Below are 17,793 nucleotides of genomic sequence, written 5' to 3'. Positions count from 1 at the left end.
CCTGACCACCTTATCATTATGGTTTATCTTCAAAGTTGGGATTGAACCACCACCCCCTGTGGTTTATGCCAGGCATCTGCAATAGATCAGTGGATTTATAGGACCTCTTTTGGACCAATTATGACTCGAGGCTAGTATGGGCAATGTGGGCAAGCTTGTCAAAGTTAGTTAGAATCTGTTCTTATGGGGACAACAGGAGTGGTCTGTCAGAACAATAAGATTTCATAGACTCCAGTTCCTTCAAGTTTAGTGGTGACTTGGGACTTCACCTGTGCCAGTGAAAAACTATTAAAATGTGCTGGTGACCTAAGATAAAAGGACTCAACTGGACCTGAACACAACATCCAAAGCAGGTGGCATTATTATTTTCCATATGGGACTTACCCTTTCTTGTCTTTGTCGGGCTGTCTATTCTTTCCCTCAAGTCAGAAAGCAGTTGCAACAGAGCACACCAAAGCCCTTAAAAATCACTTTAATTCAGAGCAAAATGAAAAAAAGGTTCAATATTAGGTCTTCCAATGCAATGCCAGAGTATATTACAGTATCAATATTTACAGCTAAAATAAATTAAAAGAATAAAATAAGATTGTTTCATGTATCATACAACTTAATACACATAGGGACAGTCCAGCCTTTTCTATGGTGAACGTCCTGGGCCCTACAACCATACAAAGCATAGCAGCAAACTAAACATATAGGCTTCTGGGTTGTCCAAACATAACCATATGCAGCATTACAGTGTAATGTAACTGTGTGGGGACTTGTGGATGTATAAGAGCCGTGACCAAACTGGCCCAGACAACAGCAGGAAGGTGAGAAGTTCATAAAGTTAAAAAAAAAAGAAGACATTCAAAGCCCAGATATTTTGTATTATAACTCATTTTAAAGCTAATAATAAGTTACATAAATCTATACTACTAGTCTGGTTTTGCCTTGACTTGATTCATACATGAATTTTACAAAAAACACATATTTGGGTACTGGAAAATGTCTACTTGTTGACAAAATTCCCTTTCACAGTATGAAGAGGCTGCAGTGAAACAAATGGACAGTGTTTAAATCATTGGTTGTAGGTTAGACTAAAAGAGTTGGAGCACTTTGTAAAATGTGAACAAAAACAGGATGTTATAATTTCACTTACAATTAAAACTTGTTTACTTCTAAAAAATGTTCTTTTATATTTGGCAATATTTTGGCTCGTTGATACATACTATATAGATAGATTTATTATTATTATTTTTTAAGCCTATTGCAGAAAATTCTTCAGTAAATACATTATGTTCCAATAACTAGAAACAATTGGTTGTGTGAGATGTCAAATCTGTTTTGATTTACACTCCACCCCAGTGCTTTGAAACTGTGGTTTGTTGGATAATGTAGGACTTATGAGATTTTAGTTTCATCAAAGCATTCAGGTCCCTGCACGCGATCGGTATCATGAAATGAAATCCTCCTTCATTTTAACCAGAGGTGTGTTCTATCTCCCCAATCTCTCTTTTGTCCCACTTATCCCGTCTGCAGCTGAATATTTAACTAAACAAAACCTTAGTACTGATCTCACAGACCTTTCCTCCTAAAATGTCTAAAGTAAGGTCAGTATTAAGACAAGGTTCAGGTAATCTCCTTTCAGGATACACAGGCAGGAGGCAGGCTTGCTTGCTGGCGCCCTCTAGCATAAAACACTAGCGATATCGCATGATCACTGGAACTGAAAGAGACACAATAAATATTACAAATTAATTCTTTTTAGCAAGATGTGGTGATTTTTATTTCTGATGCTCACCAATGATAATTAACAGCAGACCAATCACTACCAAGGCAATAATAATTTTCATCTATGGGGGAAAAGAAACATTGATGAGATTACATAAAATTTAAATTGTCTTTAGCTTTGCACTGAATGGATGGTTAAGGTATCAGGCAGATGGCCTACCTTTGTGTCTCTCCACCACATTCTCCGGTGCAGCTGTTTGGCTCGGCTACTGAAGGCAGATGCATTGTCTGAAAGGCTCTCTGTGTCATCGTCAGGTCAGAGAGGGGAGAAAAATAATATGAAAATTAAAATATTGTCTTAAGTTATGAAAGAAATTCTAGAGGTTACAGGTGCAATGTAATGTCCTCTGCAAATGACAAAATAAATAGTATGATTAAAGAAATATGCAAAAATATGTATAAAACCTGCCAAAACTGTACTTTAGACTGCTACACATGTCATGAAATGTAACTAGAAAATCCTGCATTATTCTTCTCTAGTCTCCAATGAAAGCTAAAGACACTACTGTTAATGAGTGTCCATAAACAATGATTTCAGGTCTGTAAATAGTTGATTGTCTAGTGTTTCTGACTGGTGCTCTGTCCCTCTGCTGCTCATGAGCTGTTGTTATTTTGTGGAGTTACTCAATCCCTGAGTGGTCTGTGAGTGAGATCATTCTCTGTGGTGGAGAATGACCAGACGTGTGTGTAGCCAAACGGAGGAAAAAAGAATAAAACACATTTTAAAAAAAAACTTCCACTCTTTATATGTTGCTGTCTCCGTTCCCAAACAGCTCGCCCACGTGCCCGACTGTTTGTGGTGTTTCTTGGATACTGTTACTGTAGTGCTGTTTACCTGGATGGCACTAGGGTTGTGCATTTTATTGCAAAAAAAAAAATGGTCGGGCCATAATGCATTGTCCATTATGCAAGACACACAATGCTTAAAAGGTACACAGTATAACTTTTCTGGCAGAATCTGCCTGCTTTTCTGTTCTGTGTAATTTCAGCACCTGGACTGTTCAACAGTGTGGCTTTAAATGGATCAATCTACTATTTATTTAATTGAGTGTTTTAATTGTTAAAATTGGTTTTGTCATTTTAATAATTCATCTGGGTTTAATCATAATCATCTTAATCGAGTCCCTTTACAGCCTTACTTTGGGCTGTCTGAATCTTAATTGTTTTATACCATTTTACAACTGTATAAACAAAGGTTTCCAAAAAAGTCATTGGGATGATTTTTTTTCTCCAGAATACAGTGGAATAATAATATAATATTTAATATATTTTACCGTATTTTTAGGCATATACAATGCCTCTATTGTATATGTATATATAAATCACCTGACTTTCTGTGGCTCTTCTCACGCTCATGTTCCCAGTTAACAACCTAAAGCTCCTACAAAGAGAGAGGCTCGTGGACTAATGAAAAGATGCTTGTTAATCGTGAGGAATTTAACAGGTTATCTGCTCGCATCAATCACAACTTTATACAACCACAAACATAAGAGAGAAACTCTGAAACCCTATGGACATGCCTATGGACTTAAACATACACTGACATGCACATTGATCCATACCAGATGTCTATTATTAGCTTTGGCTGGACGGGACATAAGAAGTAGTTATATAACAGTGCCAAAAGGAGGAAGACGAGAGTTGCACCTTATCCCTATAAGACAAAGGCGCTTAAAGTTTGTGTGAAGTTTAAACAGAACATGTTTTAAGCACCTGTCCAATTTAAAAGCGGAACAAAAAAATGCAAGTCTGAGAGCTGTCAAAGGGTTTAGACAAGCACCTGGTGAAGCACTAAACCTGGACTTAGCATCAACACCTTTAAAGGACACTAGAGTATTTACAGGCATGTGCCGCTTCACTGGTGGGCACTGCAGTTTAAATGTTTGGTCGTCCCGTGAGAAAAATGTGCTTTTGCTACACACAGAAAACATAAAGCCTAAGAGGTAATGAGTACAATATCCTATGCAACTCAAGCAAAATCTTGCCTCTTCCCAAAAACACCAAACAATAGAATATAACCATAAAATTGGCATATAACATAATAAGATATAAATGATCTGACCAGACACGTTAAAAATTATTTTAAAATAGTTTCCCACTTCAACATTTATTGATCAGAACTAAAGGTGCAAATTCTTTTCATTGTCTTCAGTCAATTAATTGACTGCTTTATTAAATGACTATAGATTAACTGTTAGTCACTGGCTTGTCGTCATTGTACAATAGACTTGATTCAAACGTAAACCATCATCATAAAAGGGTAAACATTAACAGAAATTTTTTTTACCAAAGACTAATTACAGACTTATAACCTATAATAATAATGGAACAGGCTTTTATATTGTTTAACCATTTAACAAAATACGATGACTGACTCATCTAGTATTTATTATGATTCCCTGAAAAGTCAACAAATACCACACAATATTTTGTCATTTTTGCACACAATGGAAAATCTATTTAAGATAAATGACCGGGCTTTTACACCTAACCACCCTGGGCACCAAGACTGTTCCCAGACCACAAATGTAAACCTAAACCATGTGTGTGCCATGTGCGTCTGTGACAAATACAGTTGAGAAATGGTGCTTGTAGCATGGTTTGCCATTTATTTTACCAAGTTTATACAAAAGGCCATGTGTTGGGCACATGTGAAGTCTGCTGTAACCCACCTGATTTGTCCTGCAGGTCGTCCAATCGCTCACCCCTCTCGATCACCTTGGAGATGTTCTCTTGCATCACATCAATAACCTCATCAACTTGAGACTGCACCCTAAGGATATCAGATTCACAGTCATAATCATAAATCCCAGATGGCCCCCTCCTCAGGTCTGTCCTGTAAAACTGACTTCAGATTACATTTAGATACTATGTTTTTGCCAAAGAATGATCAGGCGAAAAAAAAAGGAAATGTTTTAGTCAGATTTTCCGACAGCATGATATTGATCGTTTCAGGCAAGACGCTGAATAATAGACAGATTTAAGGCTTTAACTGTAATCCTGTTGTTTTGAGGGCAATATATAAAACTACATCTGTCCAACAGAGCAAAGGTAAAACGGTTATAGAAATCTATGTACCACGAGGCTTAGAACGTAATCAGTAGTAGGGAATAGTAGTTACATTTGCTTGAATAAAATTACTGGGAAGAAAACAAAACACAAAAAACATTTTAGACAGTGCAATAATTCAACATTAATTGACACCACTGAGTCAAAAACATGTTACTAATGTTTAATTCATGTAAATACAGCATTACCTACACCACTGTTACCATTATTATAGCAGTCATTTTTTATTTAACAACCAAATATTCTTTCACATACATGTTTAGGACTAATCACCTGACCTTTAGTGGTGAACCCAAGTTTTGTTCCTGGCAATAAAGACCCATGTGCTCACAAAAACAAAAATAAAATCAACACTATTTGCAGCATGGAAAGGACCATAGGTGCCAGACAATGGCCTTCACTGTTCTCCGACCTGTTCAGACTTCAGTTTAATATGGAAAAACTACTTTGGGATTTCCTGAGAAAGTTTGAAAATGTCTTACGCATAACTGTATTACACAACTTACACAGATTTTGGTAAACATTGCACGCCACAATTGCATAACAGCAAGACCAAAACACAGAGTGCTGGCAATGAAACCTCCCACTTTTATTTGAATGAGGAATGTGTGTGTGAACTTACTGTTTAAGCTTGTCATTAGGAGCCCCAAATCTGGGAGCGCTTGGCCCTCTCCTATAAAAAAGATGTCATCAAAGTCAATTAATCACTCCTGAGAACATTTTTACAGAACACATATGCAATATTTATTTTTGTATTTGAATTAGGTGGGACTGGCTTAGTGCATAACACATATTACATACATATTTTTATAGCTAGGGTGTTCAAAAATAGTCTAATGAGGGGCAGTGCAAAATCAGCACAGATGATGCACATGGAAAGACAGAATTATGTGCGGCTGACTAATAATATTTTGGTTTCATTTTGACTATAAAATCAGTAACCAATAGTGCTTGGATAGGTGTGTATAGGTATATATGACATAAAAGGGTAAAATATGATCTTGTTTAGGTCATGAAATGATGTTATATCGCTATTTTGCCCAGCCTTAGTGTATGCATGTGATAAACTACAGAGAATACTCACAAAAAGAAGTCTTCCTCCTCATCGGAGTCCTCCTCAAGCAGGTTCCTCTGTAAAACATTGAAAAGAACATTGAATAGTAAAAACAACTCCACGTTTCCATCACGACAAACTGAAAATACTGACATGCAATCACAAAACTGTCAGAGCAGCCACTTCAAGGGGCTCATGGGGGCTGTAAAATGGGACACTGAACAAGAATACACACACAGACAGAACAGTGCAGTGAGATATTTGCAGTAAACACACCAATAGCTCCACAGTTGAACAGATTTGTGAGCCCAATAAATGCTTTAAAAAGCTTAAAACTACTTGCTTCAGGCAACAGTGGTCTCATTTGTCCTGGTTTTGGTAACAGAATGGTTTAACCACAGAAAGTAAAAGGTTTAATAGAAATCACAGTGGAAGTTAGAGCTTTGAATGCCGTGCTTTGGTTAACAAACAACAAGTTTCCATTTAGTATTTAGTACAGTTTAAACTATTTACCTAGTTTACTACTGCTACTGAGAGATATTAAACAAGACCCTCAAGAAACTGGAGTTGATGGACAAGATACACGTTAACAGTTGGTTCCAGTATTTGATAAATGATTCATTTTACTCTCTTGGTGGTCATTTTCATAATCTGTAATAATAATAATAATATTACTATTACTTAGACTTGAGGGATAAAATTGTGTATTATTATTAATAATAATAATATATAATAAAATAATATAATGACGTTATTTCTATGTCTCCTAATTAAAAAAACTGAATAACCATATTTATTCTGAAGTACACCAACCAAGTTAGATAATGCAGAATTATACACATATGTTGTGTGAAATCATTGGTAGAAAGCTCGCATATCACTTTGGAGATGACATTTACAAGAGAACCATGGCAATGCGAATGGTCACCATATGATGATAAAGGTGTAGTAGGTATGTAGGTATGTAGTGGCAGCTCAACCTATCTCTCCTTTAACGATCACAAGGGAAAAAGCTGTAAGCCATCATGAGAGGACAAACTAAAGTGGAGGGATGGGAGGTGAAGGTTGTTATACAAGTCTCCCTGTGAGCTGCGCTTTGATCCCAATTCAACAAACAGCAATCAGCAACCCACAATGGAAACACATCAATTAGATGCAATTAGATGCAAGATTAGTGGTAGGACTGCAGCAGGATCAAGAAGGATCAGGAAGATGGATACTTACATAACCGTTATTTACACTAGTCAAAAACACATTTCTATGATACCAAACATAGAGTGTGAGATAGATAAGGACAAGGTAAGATAAAATACAACACAGGCATAGCTACCTGTTAATGTGTCAGCCTTACAGTAACAGTATGTCTGTGTTTATCTGGCCAGTCAGAAACACACGCTTTGTCAAAGCAAACATAACTGCTAACACGTGAAAAAGGGGACAGCGCAGATTTTTGCAGAATCATCAATCGAAACACTAAACTGTTATTTATCTCAGGTAAAACAAGTTACATATTTTGTTTTGAATGTTATGTTGAGAATTTCTGAGAGGAGAGGTCTTCCGCATTTGAAAGACATATGTGACAAATTAGCGGCTGTGGTTGGACCATCTCAAGTTTGAAAGGAGGTTTTCATGCTGTATGGTCCGGTTCGAGACCCTTCTGGATTAGAATGTAGAAGGGACTGGCTGGTCTGTGTAGGTTTCCTCTGAGTACTCAGTTTCCCATACAACTAAAAATGTACAATAGTGTCCCTTCCTAGGCTAGGACTTCTCACAATCCTTTTTTGCCTTCTGTCAAAGCACCTGCGTATCCTTTAAATCCACCTCCTAGCATACAGTAATGGCACATTGTTTTAGCACATTATCTTTCCTCTGTTTATCCAGGCTTGTGACTGTCATGTGAATCCTTGTGGCTAATATAATTAACACTTCTCACCAGACATTCAACTTTGATTTCTATTAGTTCTCCTTGGTCACTGCTGATGCAGTGTGTCTTACCCTCTCACTACGAATCGATCCTGTAACTTCATCGTCATTCAGATGTCGTTTAAATTTAGGGGGCATGTTTTCATCAAGCTGCTCCTCCCGATCTGGCTCCCTCTGTGGCATATATACAAAAAAAAAGATATTGAAAAGTGAAGCCAGGTAGGAATTATGGAACAGTTGAAACTAAACATTGCACAAATGGGTAGTGTTCAGCTTGACATTTTGAAAATTGGAGAAGCTGGAAGTGGATAATTAGGATTTAAGCAGAAACAAGCCAAGGAGGAGAATACAAGTTGCTTTTCACAGATGATATGCATCATTCTGTTTACAATTAACTAGGTGGCCAAATTATACATAAAAATAGCAACATCTAAACCAAAAAGCCATTACAACATGCCTACTTTGTGAAATCAGTTACTGTTTAATGCATGAGGGCTATTTTATTTTTGTCATGCATTTAGGTTCCTCAAACAAAAAGAATTAATACCATTGATTCCAGTTCAGCCTGAGCCAGGCGCTAGTTGAGCGTCCTGTAATGGCACTGCTGTTGAAAAGGCCTTTCAGGGGCCAGCAGATGTCAGGAAGCTTCCAGAAAACAAAGGAAACAAGCAAGGAACTGGTGGCTTGTTAACTGCATGGACAAAGGGGGGAAAGAAAAAGCAAGAATTTCTGATAAATTAGAAAGGAAATTAGAGCAATTTGAATTTAAAGTGGCATCCAAAAGAAAGCTTAAGATTTCGTTAACACATAGGGATTTAAATATTTAGAAGGAAGTATAATAATAATAATAATAATAATAATAATAATAATAATAATAATAATAATAATAATAATAATAATATAGTACTATTCAGTGACTTAGCATTACATACCCTCCATGTCTTCTCTTTATTTAATCAATGGTAGGTTTTAGGTATTGTTTTAGATTAATCTTTATGCATTTCCTTGTAAGACAACCCGTTTTTATAAACGTGATCCCAGGAAATCTGGTTAAATATGATTAATTTTCATCCTGCATTGCCATACCTTATGGTGCAATTTGGGTGCTATTACCAGATACTGTACATTACGCATTAGGTGGTGGTTGAAATTATTGCCATGACAAAATAAAAGCAGATACAACTCCAGACTAATACCCACATAACAGTAAGCCAAATCTGGTTTAATTAAGATCCTTGTTTAAAATCTGGCCAAGACTGAGAAGCTAACAGTGAGCATTAGATTAGCATGGATGCTAACACGGTTCTACCTGTCGTGTATAGATGGTCCAATTACAGTGGTTCTTCACAAAGGCGGATCTGAACCCGGTTTTATTCGTATTTTAAATGGCAATAAAAGCTGAAGAATACATGTTTAATGTCTGTATGGTCGTTGATGAGCGATGGGCATCCCGATGTAGCCTGCGTTGTCTTTCCTCCGTAGACGTCAGCTGACCAGGAAATGAACACAACAGCTGGATGAGGAGAGGCGCACATCTGTTAACAAGAAACATGCCATTAGATGCACAAGGCACATAATAAATACACAAAAAACATTATAAATATAAAATACAAGAATGTTGTATTTTGTTCATACGTTTCTTCTATTTCTTGTGGTTAATCAAAACTGTTCTAACCCATTTTGCCTGCAGAGGGCGTCATTATGATCTGCCAATTTACCAGAAGAAGACCCTCTTCCGCTCTTTCTCTCTCAACTTGTATCAAACCGTGAAACATAGTACAAAAGCCAACAGTAAGTGTTTTTCTATCCCTACAAAGTGTTTATTGAGTATGTTAAAACAATAACAACATTTTATTTTAGATCATCCGCAAATATCCCAAAACGTGTATTTCATCAAATGTCAAACTGTTTCAGCTCAAAAGTTTTATGTAACTGTTACAACTTTGTTTGTCTTTTTAAGACACTGTACGTTTGGTCTTTCATTTTGAGGGACATGGAGACTGTGGAAGCGAACCCTCATATCCTTCACCCGCTTTTTGGAGGAGCCCTGTCCGCTGCCATCCCTCCAAGCTCCACGGACATCAGCACCTTGAGGGAAATCCCAGACAACCAGGAAGTGTTCGCCCACGCACACACCGACCAGAGCATCATCGTGGAGCTTCTCGAGTACCAGTCCCAGGTGGCAGACCAGGACGCTGCCAGCTACCACTTTGAAGACATTGCTGGGAGTAACAAAGCTTTGGAGCCGGGTGCTTTTCAAGTCACTAATGTTGTCCCTCTTCCTAAATCTGAGCTGTCCCTGTCACAATGCAGCTCTGGTTGGTTGTTAACAGGGACTCAGTCTGTGTCAAAGTTCAATGAAGAAGCAAGGAATACAGTGACCATTCACCTTGGTCTTTTCCGGCTGCCTCAGTTCTCCACAGATATTTTGGTGACATTCAATGATCCACAGAGTATAAGCCTGAATAGCAGCAGTGCCAGTTCAGCCGGGATGTACAGTGAGCCATGGACTGTTCAGGACTTTCAGAGGTTGCTTCAGTCTCTCACTCTTCATGATCCAGGACTGTTTGGGTAAAACACCTCCTACTGTAGTATCAAGTATCACTGTCAGTAGTCTGGTCAATGCAACATGTTGCAATAGGTGAAGTCAATTCTGGCAAAATAATAGTGCAAGTCAAAACACAGTTAAATTAAAAACATATGAGCCCAGGCAATGTTCACATAAATATTTTGATTTAGAGGTGGAATGTCTAATTAGTTATTGGGATTTGGCAGTTCTGAATGGTAATCAAAAAACATGTGCTGACTTTTTTGTTGTGCAGAACATTTTAAAGAGTTCCACCTCTCACAATGGAAAACTGCTTTCTTTAATGAGTGTCACATGTCTGTCAGATCAGCTGGTCAGTCTATTAAACATCTTGTAGTAACATATTTCATTAGTCTCATGTGGAAAAATATCTGTGGCTTCATTTAAAGGTAATGTGTATAAGCGTTAAGCATAATTCAAGCTTTTTCTAAGAGACAGATTTATATGATGGAAAATGACCCTTATGCCTTTTACTTTGATGTTAAAAATAATGAAACAGATGATTACGGTAACTCAAAGTACATACTGTGACTGGTGTTTTGTCCAGATTTTCTGTATTAAGACTATGAATGCAGGTAGGTCTTACATAACAAATTAGAGGAAGCAATCTGTCTGGCTGAGCCACATCAAACCCGCTTCTTCTGCTGTAATCACACTGGTGGTTTAGCATCTCATAAAGTTAGGCATTTATTCCTGTTAGTAATGGCTAATGTTCTGAGCTATCCTGAGCACACAAAACAACAATGGCTGCAGTTACATCTGCACAAAATCTGTTTATTATCAGATGTCTTGAGTTAAAATGGCATGTTAAACAGCAAATCATCTGGATTCTTTCTGATCATAGTCCTTTTGATTACACACATCAGATTGGCAGTTTGCATGTCATTTAAATAATCTTAAAGGTCCAGACATTAGATGATAATCAGTTTGGTGTGCATGTAAACAAAGCCAATAACTCAATAAACAAACACATCATAGCTTCTGTTAACATATCCAGCCCTTGCAAATACATGGTTAGTACATATTCTGTCAGAACAGTTGATACATCAAACATAAAAATTATTTACATGTGTTTGTTGTTTTTTTTTTTTTTTTAAATATGATTGATGACTACAAAAACATGTGGCTTAACCATAAAATAACTACATTCATTTAAAAACAATTTTCACCTGTTTTCCACTACTGTCCTTGATCTTCCAGCATCTGAAAAAGGTTTGCACATCACTGAGGAAGCAGCTTCAGGGGCCCCTCTCAAAACACTTTGAGAGGGGCCCAATCACGTTGACATTAAGACACAGAGGTAAAAAAGAAAAACAGTGGATGCCGTCATAGCAATCAATCTGATCCCAAAGTGTCTCTGAGATTCACACAACAATGTCATGCTTTTTACTTGCAGTATAGTTAAGAGTTGCAGTTGTACCAGTGCTAAGTGATTAAACATTTGAAATTGTAATATATTTGAGCAGTAGTTGTCACAGCAGCAGCAGGTATAATCAAATAGATAACTACCTATTAGCTATCAAGCTAGTAAAAATATCTTTAATGTAGTCCCTCCTTCATCGTCTGTAACTGAGACACAAAACACATTGTTCATTACAAGGCAAAGCTAAGTACTGATGATGGTATGTCCTGTTCTTTTTGCGGTTTCGGTTAATTCTCGAACTTTCTAGTGTCAGTCAGATGCAACATTTGTGTCCATCTGGGAGCCATCCGTCACAGGTGTATGCATACTTCCTGCTTAGAGACTTCCAGCTCCTGGCTCATTTATTACCCACACTTCCCTGTTGTCACTGGTATGTAGTGCTGAACATCCTTATCCTCCCCCTCTTTGGACTGCTGCCTCTCTTCTGCTGCCAGATCCTGAATCCCATGTCTAAGCCACAAGTCATCTGCTGCTCTCATCAGTACCTTTTTAATTTTATAGTCTTTTTCCATTCTATCTTTGTCAACTCTGGGGAGCCAAATCTTTAAAGAATGGGTCCAAGAATTTCCCTCCTGAGTATTAAAACAATTTGTGTTTCTTCAAAGTGGAATATTTAACATCCAACTTGACGGCTAGGAAAACAATTTGGGAAACATAAGAAGTAAGTAAATGCAAACATGCTTTTGCAGCAAAGCAAACAAGAGTCCACAAGTCAGTTAACTTAAACACACAAACATTTAATAACAAAATATTATGCATCATCCTTTTTCTTCTTAGACATTGGAGGGCTATTGTTCACCTGGGCAAAATGGTCCGACATGGCAGCCAGTGCCCTGTAGCGGTGGGAAATTGTATTCTTGACTTCTTTGGGCAATTCAGCATATCTGCAACAACCAATGTCTGTCATTATTTGCTGAAAATAATCTTGGGACATTTGTAGCAAAGTTGTACACAGAATTAATAGTGTAGAAATGTGTTACACTATGGTGACCTCTAGTGGTTATACAATCATTACAAAATATGCTTACGTTTGATCATATCCCTCTGGCTGGAAACAAGGATCCCATCCGAAGTCTCTGGGACCTCTGGGTTCCACAATGTGCCCCTTGTTAGATTACAAAACATAAGTGGATGTATATGAGGGAACGTACAGACAAAACTCATAATAAAAAGTTTCAAAGAAATGGAGACAATCACCTCTGTGATTCCTCTGAAGAGATGCACCTCTTCGTCTTTTCCAGCACAGAAAGCAAATGTGCACAGAGCCCATGCAGACTTATCACCAAACCCAGCAAGAAGTTTGTATAAGCCTAGCATAAAACACAACAATAAATCACTACTTATGTTAGATTATGTATACTATGATGACATTAATTTACCTTCAGGCTTAAGCTTATCCAGAAACCATTTTCTGGAAGCAGATAACACCATTACTATATAGTCGCACACATTTTTCATAAACTGTAAATTACACTGACATGTAAGGGCCCGGGAGTCCTCCCAGAGCTCGAAAACACAAACAAGTGTCCTCCACTATTACAGGTCCATCAATCTGAAGAAAAAAATACCGTTATCAAATTAAATACATAGAAATAAATGGTTATTATACAGCTGTTGTTGTCATAGCACAGTCTTTACCTGTCGTGCTGCTTCCTTGCACTTTTGAATAGAAATTTCATCTGGTTCTCCTTGATATTCTGGTACTTGAATGAGATTACACATTTAGTTAATCACATAAATGAAAATTAAGCAATTTTAAGGAATAGAGATTAAATGAGTTTTCACACTTACGATCAATCTTCTTTGAAATTAATTTGTAAGGAAATTTATTTCCAAGAATCTGAATAACCTGAAAATTAGAGAAAGGATATAGATCTGTACATATTGGACTGTATCAAAGCACTCTGAACAGCGCTTTCTTAAATTAAACCATATGTAATTAGAATAAAAAGCGCGAAGGCAAAATGCTGATTTGTGCGATTGTTATTTTTGAGTTACCTCCTCGAGTTTCTTGGCATTTCCAGTCACGAACACCACAGACCTTCCTGCAGGCACAGCCATGATGCCAGAGCACACCCGGACGACTTAAGGAGACGGACCAAAACACGTGCACGCCTCTGCCTGCAAAAAAAAAAAAAAAAAAGAAATGTGAAATGCAACTTCATCAGACAGCAGTGGCAAAAAAGACTTACATACCATGTGGATTATAAACCAGGTACACACATAAACCATCACAAAACACAAGAACTGGATGCTCCGCCTTCCATAAAGAAATTGTCCAATCCGTGAACAGTACAGTCCCAAATTATGTCCGGGTTATGAGCCAGACCACTGTGAAATCTGACATGTGGGAAAGTATATCTAGTTAAATAGATATTTGGAGTCATTACATTTGAAAAGGACAATGAGCTTGCTTCCTCGCACCGCGGGCGAGTTCAGTTCAGCTGAATATTGGGAAAGGTTTTTCAAGAAGCGTGGAGAGAAAGCGTTTGAGTGGTATGGAGACTACAACAAACTCTGCGGAGTCCTGCACAAATACATCAAAGTGAAAGATAAGGTATTTTTTTTTTCTTTTAATTTTAAAATTGTACGTTATTTAGAAAAGATGCCCTGATTACATTTAGACGCTCTTGTACAATGCTAATATAATGTGTCAATTATATTATATCCAATTATATTTACCTCTGTGTATTTGCCTCCAGGTGCTGGTGGTTGGATGTGGAAACTCAGAGCTGAGTGAACAGATGTATGATGTCGGCTATAAACATCTGATCAACATTGACATCAGTGAGACAGTAATAAACAATATGAACCAAAGAAATTTTGAGCGCCGGCCTGACCTGAGGTTCCAGCAGATTGACGCAACCAAAACACCCTTTGAGGATGGCAGTTTTCAAGTTGTTTTGGACAAGGGCACCTTGGATGCTATGGCATCTGAGGAAGAGGGAGCACTGGCTTCTAGTATGATCACAGAGGTAATATATGCGTATGTGTACATGCAGGGCAGAAAGTTGGAAAATCTGGCAATTATCTGAATAATGATATAACATATGCATGTTCTGGTTGCATGTTGATTGAGTACTACTTGGTTAATTTCAGAACTCTTTATTATATGTGACATTATTGATACTGATAAAGCCACTGTTATTTTTTTTTCACAGATGAGCCGAGTCCTGAGTTTTGGGGGCAGATATGTCTGTATCACACTGGCCCAGGAGAGTGTCATAAAATTAGCTGTGGCACATTTTGTTTCTCTCGGGTGGGCAGCGAGGCTTCACTGTCTGCAGAATGACACTGAGAGCGAGGAGGACTCTTTTGCTTTGCCTGTGTTTGTCTTGATCTGCACTAAGTTTCGTCAGCCAATGCCTATGCCTATTCTGGAGATGTGTCTTGGGGAGGATGGTGCATCGACTCGCTTCACTCAGGTTTCAGAGCTACTGTCGACCGTGAGAGAGCATCAGGCCTATTCTGTGCTGAGGAAAAGGCTTCGTACAGGCACAGATGTCAGTTCTAATGTCTCACTCACTCTTTGCCACGTAAAAACAGGCCTTCCCAAATATACCCTTACTGTTCAGGACTCTGCTCCTGGAACCAAAGTACCCAAATCCAATCACTTTGCTATTTTTATTGGTGAGTTGTCTTCAAAACATCACTAGAATACACAGAATACATATCCCCTTCTGTTTACTGTATCTTTCATTCTCTATTTTCCTAGTACCACAAGGTAGTGAGACTGCTTGGCTTTATAGTTCTGCAGAAGGCCACAAACAGTTGGCAGCAAGTGCTAATTTCAGACGATTGGTAATTGTTGCAATGCACCGAAATCAAGACTATGCCAATATGGAGGCAGTCCAGGCTGAGCTTTCACCCATGGTAATGGACTTGGCTCCTCCCGCTATGCCCCACAACCACCAGGTAGATTGGTATATTATGTATATTTTAATATGATTTCTGTGTGTTATTGGTTTAATTGAAATGATTAAATTGTCAAAGTACATCCCCCCCCCCCCCATTCAGGTGCCCTTTTTGTCAGCTACCGGTGACTTGGGTTGGCGTGAGGTGGTCAGCACAGGGGTCAGTGAGCTGAGTGGAGAGTACTGTGTGGAGAACGTCAGAGGAGAAGATGGAGAACTGTATCGAAGACTAGTGTTTTTATCCAATGCTGCCCTTATCCAATCAGAGAGCAAGCTTGTATCAAAAAATACAAGTATGTTGCGTCAGTCTGTTTTGATTATATTGCAATGTATTTTCCCTATGTTATTTCTTTATTATTTAATTTATTTTCCATTTATATGACACTAGCAGGCTACAAAAAAAAAGGCAAAAAGAAAGTCAAGCCAACAACTCCTTCAACAGTACCCTCCTCTTCACTGTCAGTGGACACAGGCTTTCTCTGCTGTGAACATCACAAACTAATGGTTGCTGGTCTGTCCATGCTGGGGATTGATACACAACAGAAAAACAGTATGATAACCTTATTACACTCAGATTTTAGTTATATATTTTGTATTTTTATATATTGCTTGCTACAACTTTTCTTCATTTTTGTTACTATATAGTTAATGCAGCGTCAATATTTTTGGTGGGACTTGGAGGAGGGGGCTTGCCACAGTTTCTTCGAGACTTTGTTCCTGGTGTTACGGTTGAAGTAGTTGAACTGGATCCCGTTGTGTTAGAAGTAGCAAAGGAATGGTTTGGATTCCGACCTGATGAGCGCCTAACTGTAACTCTTGGAGATGGTCTTGAACTTATCACAGCTTATGGAAAGGAAGGTGAGAATTGAAGTATAACAAAGTAAACTTTTCATTAGGCCTTTGAGCAAGTAGCAAAAGTACAAGAGAATACCGTAACTATGTTTGTTGTTTTTGCAGGGCGCTTGTTTGATGCTATAATGTTTGATGTTGACAACAAGGATAACACAGTTGGCATGAGCTGTCCTCCTGCTTCATTTGTTGAGGTCTCAATTCTACAGAAAGTTAACAGCCTGTTGACTCCAACAGGTATTGTAATAATTAAAAAAAAACTAATTGAACAATAAATGTAATGTTGTATATGAATTATTATACTTAAAACATCAGAAGTTTATTTTCCATGAAATCTAAATAGAAAATTGGTAGTTAAAATCTAGGTCAACTTATTAAATTGATGAATATTCAATTACATTTTTAAAAAAACGTATTATTCTTTATACAGGAGTGTTCATTCTGAATCTTGTGTGTCGAGACTCCCTTTTGAAGAAAAGCCTACTGGAGCGATTGAGGAGTGTATTTCCCACCATTATCTCCGGTGATGTTGAAGGAGAAGTCAACCAAGTATTAATGTGTCATAAAGGAGACAATCGGTCACCTGACACTGCAAACACTTTGCAGTCCCTGGGCCAAGCAGCCAAAAGTCTGCAGAGCACACTGGGCTCTGACAAGACTGGCAACCACAGTCCAAATATAGACATTTCAGAGCTAATAAAAGAGCTGAAGATTGCATGAGTGTTTGATATCAGCATATGTTTAATTAATACATTTTTGGATGGTTGGAGATACTTTGGCACCCTGCTTATAATGTATTTTCTCTTGTACAAAGTCAGTAAAGACAATTTTATTCACCTCTCTCACTGCTACAGGTTTATTGGTTCATATTTAGTGTTTTGGGGGGGTCACTGCTTGCTCTGCTTTTCCATGAGGGAATGAATGTTCTCTTTCTCTTTCGCTTAGGCCTTCCCTGTAATACACAGTGCCTATTCCTCATTGCTAAAGAATGCCGGAGTGTTATTTACAGTAGTTGAATCGTAGACATATTAGTTTGTTTATAGGTCTGCTGCTAGGCCCAACCCACACAAGATCTGTGTCATTTTAAATAACTTTCTGCAACAGAGGAGGGGCTGCTTGCTTATGTGATACAAGGAACATTTATAATTGGGTTGTAACTTTGTCTGTCTTCAGGAAGGGAGAGGGGAGTTGCCCTCCCGTT

The 17,793-nt window shown here is 37.9% G+C and overlaps 4 protein-coding genes across 8 annotated transcripts; 2 read left to right on the top strand and 2 right to left on the bottom strand.

Moving 5' to 3' along the window:
* Positions 1 to 457: 457 nt before the first annotated feature.
* vamp4 (vesicle-associated membrane protein 4) lies at positions 458 to 9,328 on the bottom strand. 2 transcript variants are annotated; one of them, XM_033992082.2, is made up of 9 exons: positions 9,129 to 9,328; positions 8,367 to 8,510; positions 7,892 to 7,993; positions 5,927 to 5,973; positions 5,465 to 5,515; positions 4,446 to 4,546; positions 1,934 to 2,013; positions 1,784 to 1,835; positions 458 to 1,708 (listed from the first exon to the last, which is right to left on the bottom strand). In XM_033992082.2, the coding sequence occupies exons 2-9, from the start codon at positions 8,367 to 8,369 to the stop codon at positions 1,683 to 1,685; spliced, it is 462 nt and encodes a 153-aa protein (XP_033847973.1). In that variant the 5' UTR covers positions 8,370 to 8,510; positions 9,129 to 9,328; the 3' UTR covers positions 458 to 1,682. The 2 variants fall into 2 exon arrangements, with proteins under 2 accessions (XP_033847973.1, XP_033847974.1); XM_033992083.2 differs by lacking the exon at positions 8,367 to 8,510.
* Positions 9,329 to 9,541: 213 nt separating this feature from the next.
* On the top strand, positions 9,542 to 11,478 carry rangrf (RAN guanine nucleotide release factor). 2 transcript variants are annotated; one of them, XM_033992070.2, is made up of 2 exons: positions 9,542 to 9,610; positions 9,780 to 11,478. In XM_033992070.2, exon 2 carries the CDS (start codon positions 9,813 to 9,815, stop codon positions 10,392 to 10,394), a length of 582 nt encoding a protein of 193 aa, XP_033847961.1. In that variant the 5' UTR covers positions 9,542 to 9,610; positions 9,780 to 9,812; the 3' UTR covers positions 10,395 to 11,478. The 2 variants fall into 2 exon arrangements, with proteins under 2 accessions (XP_033847961.1, XP_055077223.1); XM_055221248.1 differs by having other exon boundaries at positions 9,580 to 9,610; positions 9,809 to 10,547.
* A 1,087-nt stretch (positions 11,479 to 12,565) lies between these two features.
* itpa (inosine triphosphatase (nucleoside triphosphate pyrophosphatase)) lies at positions 12,566 to 13,950 on the bottom strand. The gene is made up of 8 exons (XM_033965095.2): positions 13,828 to 13,950; positions 13,621 to 13,678; positions 13,468 to 13,532; positions 13,308 to 13,381; positions 13,209 to 13,240; positions 13,027 to 13,139; positions 12,858 to 12,934; positions 12,566 to 12,713 (listed from the first exon to the last, which is right to left on the bottom strand). The coding sequence occupies exons 1-8, from the start codon at positions 13,888 to 13,890 to the stop codon at positions 12,581 to 12,583; spliced, it is 615 nt and encodes a 204-aa protein (XP_033820986.1). The 5' UTR covers positions 13,891 to 13,950; the 3' UTR covers positions 12,566 to 12,580.
* Positions 13,883 to 17,436, top strand: mettl13 (methyltransferase 13, eEF1A lysine and N-terminal methyltransferase). Of its 3 annotated transcripts, none has more exons than XM_033965747.2 (9): positions 13,883 to 14,386; positions 14,532 to 14,804; positions 14,991 to 15,459; positions 15,545 to 15,744; positions 15,847 to 16,036; positions 16,132 to 16,293; positions 16,389 to 16,601; positions 16,701 to 16,829; positions 17,023 to 17,436. In XM_033965747.2, the coding sequence occupies exons 1-9, from the start codon at positions 14,234 to 14,236 to the stop codon at positions 17,310 to 17,312; spliced, it is 2,079 nt and encodes a 692-aa protein (XP_033821638.1). In that variant the 5' UTR covers positions 13,883 to 14,233; the 3' UTR covers positions 17,313 to 17,436. The 3 variants fall into 3 exon arrangements, with proteins under 3 accessions (XP_033821638.1, XP_055077298.1, XP_055077299.1); XM_055221323.1 differs by having other exon boundaries at positions 14,129 to 14,386; positions 16,135 to 16,293; positions 17,023 to 17,424; XM_055221324.1 differs by having other exon boundaries at positions 14,129 to 14,386; positions 16,398 to 16,601; positions 17,023 to 17,424.
* Positions 17,437 to 17,793: the final 357 nt, after the last annotated feature.

This window comes from Periophthalmus magnuspinnatus, chromosome 4, assembly GCF_009829125.3.
Source record: "Periophthalmus magnuspinnatus isolate fPerMag1 chromosome 4, fPerMag1.2.pri, whole genome shotgun sequence".
NCBI classification, from domain to species: domain Eukaryota; kingdom Metazoa; phylum Chordata; class Actinopteri; order Gobiiformes; family Gobiidae; genus Periophthalmus; species Periophthalmus magnuspinnatus.
Note: the sequence above shows the minus strand (reverse complement) of the source record. Positions and strands in the feature narration are given on the sequence as shown.